This window comes from Nerophis lumbriciformis, linkage group LG11 (genome assembly GCF_033978685.3).
Source record: "Nerophis lumbriciformis linkage group LG11, RoL_Nlum_v2.1, whole genome shotgun sequence".
NCBI lineage: Eukaryota > Metazoa > Chordata > Actinopteri > Syngnathiformes > Syngnathidae > Nerophis > Nerophis lumbriciformis.
In genome coordinates, this window is record NC_084558.2 from 3,252,062 (window position 1) to 3,264,499 (window position 12,438).

The 12,438-nt window shown below is 37.6% G+C and overlaps 1 protein-coding gene across 3 annotated transcripts; it reads left to right on the plus strand.

The window, feature by feature from the left end:
• The first annotated feature begins 3,521 nt into the window (after positions 1 to 3,521).
• Positions 3,522 to 11,244, plus strand: LOC133610143 (upstream-binding factor 1-like protein 1). Of its 3 annotated transcripts, none has more exons than XR_009815839.1 (13): positions 3,522 to 3,727; positions 3,825 to 4,000; positions 4,612 to 4,683; positions 5,890 to 5,960; positions 6,259 to 6,400; positions 6,474 to 6,515; positions 6,593 to 6,661; positions 7,882 to 7,943; positions 8,013 to 8,202; positions 8,276 to 8,323; positions 9,503 to 9,667; positions 9,851 to 9,919; positions 10,237 to 10,306. XR_009815839.1 is itself a non-coding variant. In XM_061966226.2 (13 exons), the coding sequence occupies exons 1-13, from the start codon at positions 3,718 to 3,720 to the stop codon at positions 10,429 to 10,431; spliced, it is 1,074 nt and encodes a 357-aa protein (XP_061822210.1). In that variant the 5' UTR covers positions 3,522 to 3,717; the 3' UTR covers positions 10,432 to 11,235. The 3 variants fall into 3 exon arrangements, 2 of the variants coding, with proteins under 2 accessions (XP_061822210.1, XP_061822212.1); XM_061966226.2 differs by lacking the exon at positions 9,503 to 9,667 and adding an exon at positions 10,378 to 11,235 and having other exon boundaries at positions 10,237 to 10,305; XM_061966228.2 differs by lacking the exons at positions 3,522 to 3,727; positions 9,503 to 9,667 and adding an exon at positions 10,378 to 11,244 and having other exon boundaries at positions 3,873 to 4,014; positions 10,237 to 10,305.
• Positions 11,245 to 12,438: the final 1,194 nt, after the last annotated feature.

The window sequence follows — 12,438 nt, forward strand, 5'->3', positions numbered from 1 at the left end:
AATATTAACAGTTTTCATTTTAACATGTCCAAAAAGGAGTGAACCAACGCAGTCACAAGGACAACATGCTGCTGCCCACACACACACACACACACACACACATATATATATATATATATATATATGTGTGTGTGTGTGTGTGTGTATATATATATATATATATATATCTGTGGTTTATCCGTTATACAGTGCTCAATACCGGAGTAGCGGAATACAAGCTTGTTTCGCGTGGGTCTCAAGGCAATGGGATTGAACGTGAACACGCCGCCACCAAAAAACCCAGTCCGACCTGCCTTCCCCCAAAAAACCCCGGCCGCACACGCCCAAAAGTCCAGTACCCAGCACTCCCACGCATCCCACTGCCCTAAAGCAGCGAGTCAGACGGCAAAACCCACAAGGTTTGTGTGCCATGACTGGACCTACAAAAAACTGCAAGCTCTGCAAGTCTTGGTACTTGGTACTATTAGTCGTGTCGCTCACATCTTGACATCTTGGGACCAAAATCTATATGCCTCAATTTTCAGTTCCACGCCATTGCAAGGCCCCAAACAAGTTGCTCCGAGAGGGAAACGGCCACCGAGCAGGCAGTTGAGGTCCATGCCGCCCAGCCCCCCACCGGAGAACAGCGAAACACACTGAAAGCACCTAACCCCAAACAGCCGTGCACATGCAGCCAGAGGCCCAAAGAAGGCCAGACCTAGTCACCTGCAAAAGCCACAGTGCAGTTCACGTCCATCCCAGAGGCCGACAACTACAAGGAATTAGGTACTATATAACCGTTAAAATATCATTTTCATCAACATTACTTATGTCGTTATTATTGCATGATAGTGGAAAACATTTGTTCTGATAAGAAAGAAAGAAACGTAAAATTGAGATTATTTTTTACCATCATTTAAATGATCATTATGCATGATAGTCGACAATATTAGTTCTAATATCAAAGGACAATTACATAGCTTTATTACCATCCCATACATCATCTGCTGCTGCTGTTTTTCCTGTTTCACTTGCCCTTGTTGGTGTTCCTGGGCGGAGCTGCAGCAGCACACCTGTATTCCGGTTAATAATGGCTGCCTTACTTAAGCACGCGAGACGCCAGATTGTTCCTCAACCATTACCTGTGTCTAGTTGCCTCGCCATGCTTCAGCTCCTGTTACACTTTTGTTGTTAAACCTTTTTTTGCCTGTTTCCCCTGACCACTCTGGCTATTGGTTTGTTTTGTTGTTACGAGTACTCTGCTTTGAGCATTTTTGTGACTTTATTAGTTGACGGTGACCTTCTGTCACCGGTATTTTTGTTGAGCTTTTTCCACTCTCTCTAGTGCACCTTTTGTTCCAGATTAAATATCTAATGTTTGTATTTTGAATCCCCATCTTTGCTTTGAAGTCCTACGCCTGGTTTACTACCCATTGTAACAAATCAACAAATCATACTTGTTGCAATATACTGTAGATAGGTTTTATACTGATAATATACAGTTTTGTGATCATAACACACTGATAATACACTAAATGTTAATTTTCACATATGGTCTGTGGAGTTTTTATTTGCCTAATGTACTTTATGTGAGCAATCCATCCAATTATTGGCTATAATCCAATTGGAGTCCACCTGGAAGGACAACAGCAAAGCTGCATACAAGAAAGGCATGAGCAGACTATTTTTCCTGAGGAAGCTTAGGTCCTTTAATGTGTGCAGCAAGCTGAGATCTTTTTTCAGTCTGTTGTGACCAGTGCCCTGTACTTTGCAGGGGTTTGTTGGGGGGAGCAGCACCAGCAAAAGGGACTTAAACCGGATTGACAAACTGATCCGGAAATACGGCCAAACTATTGGCACGCAGTTGGAGGCGTTTGTGTCAGTGAGGAACAGGAGGACACTGGACAAACTGCTCGCCATCATGGACAATCCTGCCCACCCACTCCACCATACAATTGAGGGATATCGGAGCTCATACTCCAACAGGCTCCTTCAGCTTCGTTCCCACACTGTGCGATTCAAAAACTCCTTCATTCCACACTCCATCCAGCTGTATAATCACTCGCCATAGAGCAATAGATGAAATCGGTCTATTACCTGATCACTTCTATGTTAACTACCTCTCTTTGTTTATAATGTATATTTTCTGCTGGATCTACTCTATTTTAAGATGCCCTTTTTTTTTTTGCTGCAGCTGTTACATATACATCCATTTTCTACCGCTTGTCCCTTTCGGGGTCGCGGGGAGTGCTAGAGCCTATCTCAGCTGCATGCGGGCGGTAGGCAGGGTACACCCTGGACAAGTTGCCACCTCATCGCAGGTCCAACACAGATTGACAGACAACATTCACACACTAGGGCCAATTTAGTGGTAATTGGGATTTGTTATATATTGTATATATTACATAAAAATATGATATAATATAATATATCAGTATAGTATTATATACTGTACATCTATCCATCCATTTTCTATCGCTTGTCCCATTCTAATATGTAAATATTACATATGTTATATTTTATATTGCTACTATGGTACATTTTTAGTAGGGATGTCCGATAATGGCTTTTTGCCGATATTCCGATATTGTCCAACTCTTTAATTACCGATACCGATATCAACCGATATATACAGTCGTGGAATTAACACATTATTATGCCTAATTTGGACAATCAGGTATGGTGAAGATAAGGTACTTTAAAAAAAATAAAAAATAAAATAAGATAAATAAATTAAAAACATTTTCTTGAATAAAAAAGAAAGTAAAACAATATAAAAAAAGTTACATAGAAACTAGTAATTAATAAAAATGAGTAAAATTAAGTGTTAAAGGTTAGTACTATAGTGGACCAGCAGCACGCACAATCATGTGTGCTTACGGACTGTATCCCTTGCAGACTGTATTGATATATATCGATATATAATGTAGGAACCAGAAATTTAATAACAGAAAGAAACAACCCTTTTGTGTGAATGAGTGTAAATGGGGGAGGGAGGTTTTTGGGTTGGTGCACTAATTGTAAGTGTATCTTGTGTTTTTTATGTTGATTTAATTAAAAAAAACAACCGATATCGATAATAAAAAAAACGATTCCGATCGTTTCCGATATTACATTTTAACGCATCTCTAATTTTTAGTCTACTTTATACCTTTTGTTTTTGCCCTCTTTGTGTGCCCTTGTGTGCATTATCCTTTCAATCCTTTTCCTTTCCATCCTTTGTAATTGAGCTACTGTGTGGAACAATTTCCCTTGTGGATCAATAAAGTTTGTCTAAATCTAAGTCTAAGTCTAATTATCTGCTTATGTGCAAACATATTTCTAAACATAGTATGCATAAAACACGGTACAAATAAAGTAATTAACTGAGGAAATGAGATAATCAGAAGCATTTTGTTAACAAAACACGTCGTGGCACATTAGGAAATATTCAGATTATTTTTACATGTGATATACCTTCTTGCAGTAGATGGCGCTGTGACCTCTGGTCTCACATAAAACAAGAATGCTTTACTTGCACCTGATTGGCTGATCTGACCGGAAATACAAGTTCAGCGCGAACTTGCCCCCACATGTTTCCAACGGCGGTCAACAACTAGATGTGGTCGTTTAGAGGCTTCGGGTGGATAATATATTATTACATATTTTTAATATAAAGCGTTAGCTAAGAAATTGACTCGTAAAACTAACGTTGTGGAGGACTCCTGCGTGGTTTCTGCTCTGAATGAAGCCCAAATAATGAATACTGGTAGGTAGCTACAGTACGCGTAAATGACATACAATTGTATCACATTATGTCGTTAAAGTAAAAATGTCACACCTTTTCTTTACTCCCTGCCACAAAGAGTGGACGAACAAAAACCTCCGGGATCTTCTGACTGCTATAAAAACAAACATATCGGAAAAAGACAACACAAAGGCATACTCCTATGTACTCAAGAAGCTAGACTGGAAGAAGGTGGCGTTTCCTCCTTTTCCACCCAAAGAGTGTCAAAAAATGTGGAAACTTCTTTCGCAAACGGTGAGCCGAATAATGTATGTCAGCATTTTTTAACTTTCCCAAGTGTTTTCCAGTTTGAATTATTGTTGCTGTTTATTATTTTGACAGTAAAAGGGAATTATTTGCTCACTGTCAATGAAATGTGTTCCTGGCAAATTAGTTCTTCTCAAGACAGATTCTGTTAAATTGAGATAAGATTAGTTTATTTCAAAGGGGACTATGCAATTTCATAAAACACATGACTACACATGGTTTAAAAAGCCAGAATTAGCCAGAAGGCTCGTTTTTATCTGTAGTCCCCTGGCCACGATGTAAAAAAAGGCAGTAAAATTACAATTTAAAAGAAAAAAAGCACACAATACATATACAATATGATAAAAAAAATACAACATCACAACATAACATTTATCTTAGCATCAAACATGCTCATCTTTTAGTGCTGGCAGCTGTAGGCGTTGATAAGCCACAATTTTTTTGTGAAGGCCTTCTAAATTGTGACCAGTTAAACCTCCCCAGGTACTGAGTTCCACACATTTGCGCTCTTTACTGACCAGGCCGACTTACTGAAAGTGCTCCTGCGCAGAGGAGTGTAACAGTCACCTCTGACAGTGTTGCATTTGCTCCTTTTTCAGATGCGGAAAGAACGAACTCTCACAGAGCTTGTGGAGGAAGCTGCAGCGGAACTTGGCAGTTCAACCAAAAAGGTAAACATGCAGCTCTCTTCTTGCAGACATTTAAAGGTACGCTAGTGATGGTTAAATGACGCCTCAGTAATAATTGTGTGGCACACTCATTAACTGTATTGACATTGCACTGATACTGTGTTGAGTTGAGTTGAGTTGAGTTTGAGTTTATTTCGAACATGTAAGCATACAATATGATACATCACAATCTCCAGTTTCTCTTTTCAACATGTTCGAAAAGGAGTAGGAAGAAGCAGAGCTTATTTAATCCTACCCCTTTTCTTTTAAATAACAGTTGCTAAAACTTTTGTTCACTTCCTGTTCTCAATTTATTCACAATATACAATATAGTGTTGGTGTTTCAAAATGGTGACCCGTCATCTACTGAATTTGAACAGTTGTTACATTTTACCTGCAAATAGATGGAGTAGTTAACAAATATAAATGTGTTTATTTTTAAACAGATAGCTTTGCAGAAATGAATATGAAATGCACAACTCTGGTCAATGAGCCAAATGGTAAACATGAAAATAACCTATTTGGCTCTATTAGATCAAAACGGTTCCACGCTTCAGAAATCGTTTTTCCTCTTAGTTCCATTAGATTCATGATAGCGATGAAAACCGATGTCAAACGCAGCACACCTCTTCTCCGACTAATATAGTGATGTGTTACGAACATGTACACAGTTAGACTATTCACATTACATGTTTACAGTATCATTCGGACATTCTGACATGTCCGAAAAAGAGTAGGAAGAAGCAGAGCTTATTTAATCCTACCCTATTTCTGTCTAAAAATAATTTATAAGAAAGTTGTTCACTTCCTTTTTTAATGTTTAACACGAAAGTAAAATAAATTAATACATTTAATATCACCACAGTTCACATGAATAGTTAAATTACTGTATGGTTTGAATAAGTGAATGAGCATTAGCTGCGCATTAGTTTTGTGGTGTCCTACACTTTGCAATTTTAGGCATTGTGTAGTGTCAATAACTACCCAGAAAGGTAGTGATGATGATAATACATTTCTATATATTTACCAGACCCAGATATTTGATCGATAAGTGTTCATTTAAAACAAAAATATCCATTTAATAAGAAATTTGCCAAAAGCTCATTATATTTCTGTGATTATTTACTTGCATGGGCACTAGTATGATAACAATTGATAACACAATGTTTCTTTATCCATCTTTAAACTGATGCCTATCTTTTTTGCCAGGGAAAGCTACGTCGCCAGAAAATAATCAGGCATGAATCCAAAGAAGACGTCGTTCCAGCCAAACCACCCATGTGAGATGCCCACTCAGATGTTGAGATACTGATTAAATAAATGTAAAAATATGACAACTGCCGTAAAATACCTCTAAGCATATGGAGACTTATCATGCCAAAGTTCAACTAAAATACCATATAATAATTTAGAAATTCATTAAACATGTACAGTGTTTATCAAATGAATTCATAATAATGAAATTACATATCGGGAAAATTATTACTTTGACATTTTTGGAATTCATATTTTGGCTCATTGATGATGAATGCAAAGTTGACACAGTAAATTCAAGCATTCTTCTTACATGTTCTTTAGGAGCGGTTATAATCTGTACTGCAAAGAGCAGCTAGCCTTCATGCAGGGCGTTGCCAAAAAACAGTATGTCAGCACATGGGCCCAACGATGGCGCACGCTGAGTGATGGCGAAAGACGCAGCTTCAGCATTCGCTGTCATAAGGTATCCATTTTTTATGTAGAGAGGATGATGACCATCAACTTGAATATCTTCATGAAATGTTATGTTAATGCAGATGAAGAGAGAGTACACCAATAAGATGAACGACTATATATTGGTAAGTCTTTTTTTGTAGCTCCAAACCTGAGATACAGCTGCAAGGTTTTGTTTAAGTTTCATGTTTGTGTTCTCCAGACTTTGGACAGTGACAAGCAGCAGAAGTTTCGAGATGACTCTGGCATCAAAAGACTAACACCTGTCAGGGTGAGGAAGTCAGTTTGTCCTTTTTTACATTAACTAATGTAATCCTTTATGTATATTTCCTTTATGTTGTTTGTCAACCAGATGGCAGAACTTTTTCCCATTCAAAGAATGCAGAACATTTTCAGTGTGACTCCATACTTTCTCTATTGTGTTTGTGGCACTACGAACAACATCAAGGGTTAAAAGCGGTTTTAGGAAACTGAAATTTATTTTCATTAGGAAAACATAATGGACCTTTTAAGTAGAGATTGACCGATTATTGGCGCCAATATTTGTTTTTTGACGTACATCGGTGTTGGCCTCTTTTTATCCGTATCAGTCTCTCTTTTTTTTTTACAGCTACAACATAGCTACATCAGCAGATACAATATCTACACCTATGATAACAGTATTTTCTATTTAAAACTAAATTGATGAAGTACGTAAATACAAACCACTGCTCAAGCACTAGCTCGTTTGACCTGCATGAGAAATGTTGCCTTGTTTTTCACTGCAGCGGCCTCGCAAAATATATAACTGCTAAAAATCCAAACTTTGTGTAAATATATTGACAAATAGGAGACATATTATATATTATACAAGTAAAAAGGAAGAGGCAGCATTCTTATACTTTCTGTAAAATCATGAAGAAATTATGTCAGCCAGCTTGAAAAATGTCTCGCCTATCTGTAGCTTTGTGAGGGAGTCCAGAATTAATTTTATTTAAATGTTTGCAACATTTTAGAGTTCATCGCGAGGAAACCTTACAATGTATCACATTTACAAACTGTCATAACATTTAATAGATGGTGAGTTATTGTGCTGTAGAGAAATCCAAGACTTTTATCAATTTTCCCAGGAGATTTCCCATAGGTTGAAAATTATGCAAATGTTGATGCTCCTCTGACCTGCAGCATAAGTCACTCATTATAAAGATGTTTGTGAAATCCCCTGATGTTTTTGGTGCTAAATTAACCACAACTTTAGCACTGCATAAAACATTATGTTGCTACTAGTGTAACATTCCTAAAAAATAATGTTAAAAAAAAACCCTCATCCAGCTGTTTACTGACGTTTACTAGTCATGTTTAAATAACTTACAGCAAATGAATACCGGCTCCAAATATCTGTTATCGGCCTCCTTGACTACGGTACTAATAATCTGTATCGGTCTTGAAAAAAACATATCTGTTGATTACGGTTCTTTTAGGAGTTGACTATGTTGGTCTGATGTCTTACAGAAGAGGAAAGTGTGCATAAAGTCTGTGAAAAAGTACCGAGGGGAGCCCAAGAAGTCATCTTGGTAAGGAACAAACCTAAAATATTGTCATTGGTGCTTCAACAGACATGTGAATGATCTCTTCCTGGACAGTTCGGGATACAACATTTTCTACAAGGAGTACATGGAGCAACTAAAGGAGGAGTTCCCCGATTACAGAGAGCGCTTTGTCCACATCAGTCGCCTCTGGAACAAGCTTAGCAACAAGGACAGGAGTGACTATCAAAGCCAAGTGGAAAAAAATATAAGGATATATGCCACGAACCTGCAAAAGTGGTTTATGGTATACAAAATTAAATCACACTCCTTTTTGTGTTTTTTTTACAGGTTTCAATGAATTTATTTTTACTTTGCAGACATTGACAGAAGAAGAACAGATGGACTACCGTGCTTTTAACCCAAGTGTGAGCTTTCTTTACCTTTCAATTAGTGTAATAAGCACAAGTTTGAGGAGAGTTAAATAGATAGGATAGACTTTTATTCATCCTACAATAGGAAAACTCAGTGGTCGCAGTGCAGATTCTACGCACAGCAGAGTGTAACACAATGAAACACTAAAATAAATAACTACAAAATGCAATTATGCTAGAAATTGTCAACCAAGCCAAGCAGGCGGTGAAAACAGACTCATTGACTTGAATAAAAACGGAAAGAGTCCGCAGCCGTTTCGCCTCCTGTGGAAATCAGGGGTAACATTAGCATGCTGACAGTACCGTCGCTACACGATCGGTCCACGGATGCACAAAGACTACGTCACAAGTGTGAATGTGGAGTGAATGAATAATGGGTTCTCGCTTCTCTGTGAGCGCTTTGACTGTCTCGTCGGTAGAAAAGCGCTACATAAATCTAATCCATTATTATTATTATTACTACTTATGTTCATGCACACCATGAAGTTCAACATGGTGTTTTTTTTATTTATTTTTTTATGTAACCTAAGTCATCACATACAAATGTCTGGTTCGTACAGAAACCCGAACGATTAGCTCGGCAGCTTTAAATGACAATTTTTTTTTTTTTTACTACTTTTGTTTACGTACATCAATTCACGATACTGCTAATTACAAAGTTTACCTTTTGTTATCCTGGAGATATACATGTACATGTTAAGTGAAGTGCCACGTTTAAATAGAAAAAATAAAAAACATGCTAGCCATTGACTAACATTAGCGAGGAGCATTTTGACTTTGAAACTGGACCATTCATTCATTTTGAGTGAGAAACATGGATATTAAAAAAAACTGAATCGGATAAAAAATGGGGAGTTATAATAATTACAGTATCATATGCTGGAAAGCATTCATACAATGAAAACATGATAACACTAGTACGACCTATGCATACAGCAAGTACACATGTTGTACACCAGCTATCACACTATATAAATATGGTGATAATACTGTAGTAACACTCATATTGCACACTAAAAGGATTACACTATGTACAAATAATATACACTGTTGTGACACCCATATTGCACATAGAGTGCACATTTTGCACACCGAGAATAACAAAAGTATTTATATTTGCGTTCCAGGATGATCTGCCGCAGCGCTCATTCCTGTACTGTGCATGTATTTCAGTCTGTTGCTGAAGGAGCTACTCTGAACCTCCGCAGTATTGTGCATATGTGAGAGGCATCAGACGTGAAGGATGTCAATTTCCTTCCGTCAGCCATTTCCTCGATGCTGTCTAGTGGGCAGCCTAGGACAAAGTGCAGGATTCAGACCTCTGCAGCTTTTTGCAGGGTTAGTAAAAACAACATTAGGACGTTGCCTACAGCCACAGCTGTTGATACCAATGAGAGAAAAGACCCAACTTTTTTTTGCTTTCATAAATTTAAAAGAACCTCTGCTAATAACTGAATAAAGGCGTTAATTGGAGCGTTTACATAATTTCTTGTTTTTTCACGGGGTTTTTATATGTTGCAGAAATGTCCTTACCTGGTAATGGATGTGTCCCATAATAACACAGAGGATCCAAGCTTGTACAGACCATCAGTGAGTATTCCAGCACATTAGGACAAGATTATACTGTATTGGCCCGAATATACTGTAAGTCCATATATTTTCCCTATAACGTTTTTTTTTTTTAAAGATAGGTTGTCTTATATTTAATGTCTTGCAAGCCAACAGGGGGCACCAAACAACTTCTTTCCGTGCGAGTCACAGCTTTTCTTCATCTCACTCACACTATGGAGTTTTTCTTAAAGAGTATATTTCCAAAACGGGGTTTGAAAAAGGGGTGTTGTCTTATATTCGGGCCAATACGGCAATATGCCACAAAAATACAGTTTTGTTTGTTGCATGCCTAACAGGATTCAGAAGATGACCTCATAGAATTGAGCAGCAGCGATGAAGACGAATTATATAATGTTTCCAGTGAGGTCAGCATTTCTGAACATTGATTTATATGTTGTTAGTACCGTCCATTTAAAACATGTCGTGTTTATCCACAGGACGACGAGGAGGACGACGATGACATTGGGGAAACCACCTTTACCATGTTTTAGATTGAGCTGGATACTGCAGTAAAACTATTATTTTGGTTTTCATGATCATCGTTGAGGACTTTCAGGCGCTACAGTGTAGTGTTACCTTGACTAGTTCACCTTCATTTTTAACAATGAATTTTAAATTGTTTTAGATATGGAGAAAAATTTGTGGATGCAAAATTAATACTGTGCTGAAATTAAGTTTTTAATAGAATAGAATATATCTTTATTGACATTGTACAATGAAATTGCAATCAAAACTAATTTAGTGCAAATTCATAACACATGAAAATACCAAGCACACAGCTTACATGCACAGTCATTATTGTCGTCTTGTTTTCAGCGACACTATTGCTCTCGGGTAAAAAGTGTTCTTAAATCTGTTGGTCCGGCATTTTATTGTCCTGTATCTCCTGCCTGAGGGCAGCAGTTCAAAAAATTTATGTCCAGGGTGAGATGGGTCCCTTATGATGTTTTGGGCCCTTTTGAAGCACCTGGCACTGTACAGTTCATCTAGGGAGGGCAGAGAGCAGCCAGTGATCTTCATTAAATGTTTGTAAATAGATTTGTTTTGGTATTATTATTATTTTTCAACGGAAACTTGTTTTTGTGACTAATTAAATTGAAAATCGGAAATAAAAACAAATTAAGTAAATGGGTTCAATGCAATTTTTTTCAGATTACATTTTACTATTTCATGTACAGTTCGACCGAGATAGTTTTTTCATGGCCGATACCAAATTTTAGTAGTCAAAGTTTCCACCATCACTGATGGTGGAAACTTTACACTAGACTTCAGGCAACGTGGATCCTGTGCCTCTCCTGTCTTCCTCCAGACTCTGGGACCTCGATTTCCAAAGGAAATGCAAAATTTGCATGGTTGGGTGATGGTTTGGGGTGCCATGTCATCTGCTGGTGTCGGTCCACTCTGTTTCCTGAGATCCAGGGTCAACGCAGCCGTCTACCAGCAAGTTTTAGAGCACTTCATGCTTCCTGCTGCTGACCTGCTCTATGGAGATGGAGATTTCAAGTTCCAACAGGACTTGGCGCCTGCACACAGCGCAAAATCTACCCGTGCCTGGTTTACGGACCATGGTATTTCTGTCCTAAATTGGCCCGCCAACTCCCCTGACCTTAGCCCCATAGAAAATCTGTGGGGTATTGTGAAAAGGAAGATGCAGAATGCCAGACCCAAAAATGCAGAAGAGTTGAAGGCCACTATCAGAGCAACCTGGGCTCTCATAACACCTGAGCAGTGCCAGAAACTCATCGACTCCATGCCACGCCGCATTAACGCAGTAATTGAGGCAAAAGGAGCTCCAACCAAGTATTGAGTATTGTACATGCTCATATTTTTCATTTTCATACTTTTCAGTTGGCCAACATTTCTAAAAATCCCTTTTTTGTATTAGCCTTAAGTAATATTCAAATTTTGTGACACACAGAATTTTGGATTTTCATTTGTTGCCACTTCAAATCATCAAAATTAATTGAAATAAACATTTGAATGCATCAGTCTGTGTGCAATGAATAAATATAATGTACAAGTTACACCTTTTGAATGCAATTACTGAAATAAATCAAGTTTTTCAAAATATTCTAATTTACTGGCTTTTACCTGTATATATATAATGCACTGTAGCACTTTGAGGTTGTTTACTCAATGTAGAGTGCTTTTTACAAATAAAATCCATTATTATTATTACTTTTAATATTTGGACACAAATACAAATTTATTGTCAGAATGTCATCCAGGAAATGTTTTAAAAATGTTTCATTTGAATGCGCCACATTTATTTGCTCAAAACTTGTAACACTTGTATCTTAAGTCCAACCAATACTAATACAAGTTTCAAACCAGGGTTTATTTTGGAGTGAACCAGCAGGAGTCACCTCCCTAGTCTTTGCACTGACGTGAGTCATCTGCGCATGTGCATTATTAATGAATGCAATATTTTTTTTCGCGATTAATCACATGAGTTAACTCATTAGTTGAGCTCAGCCACAGAACCAATCTATTAATTT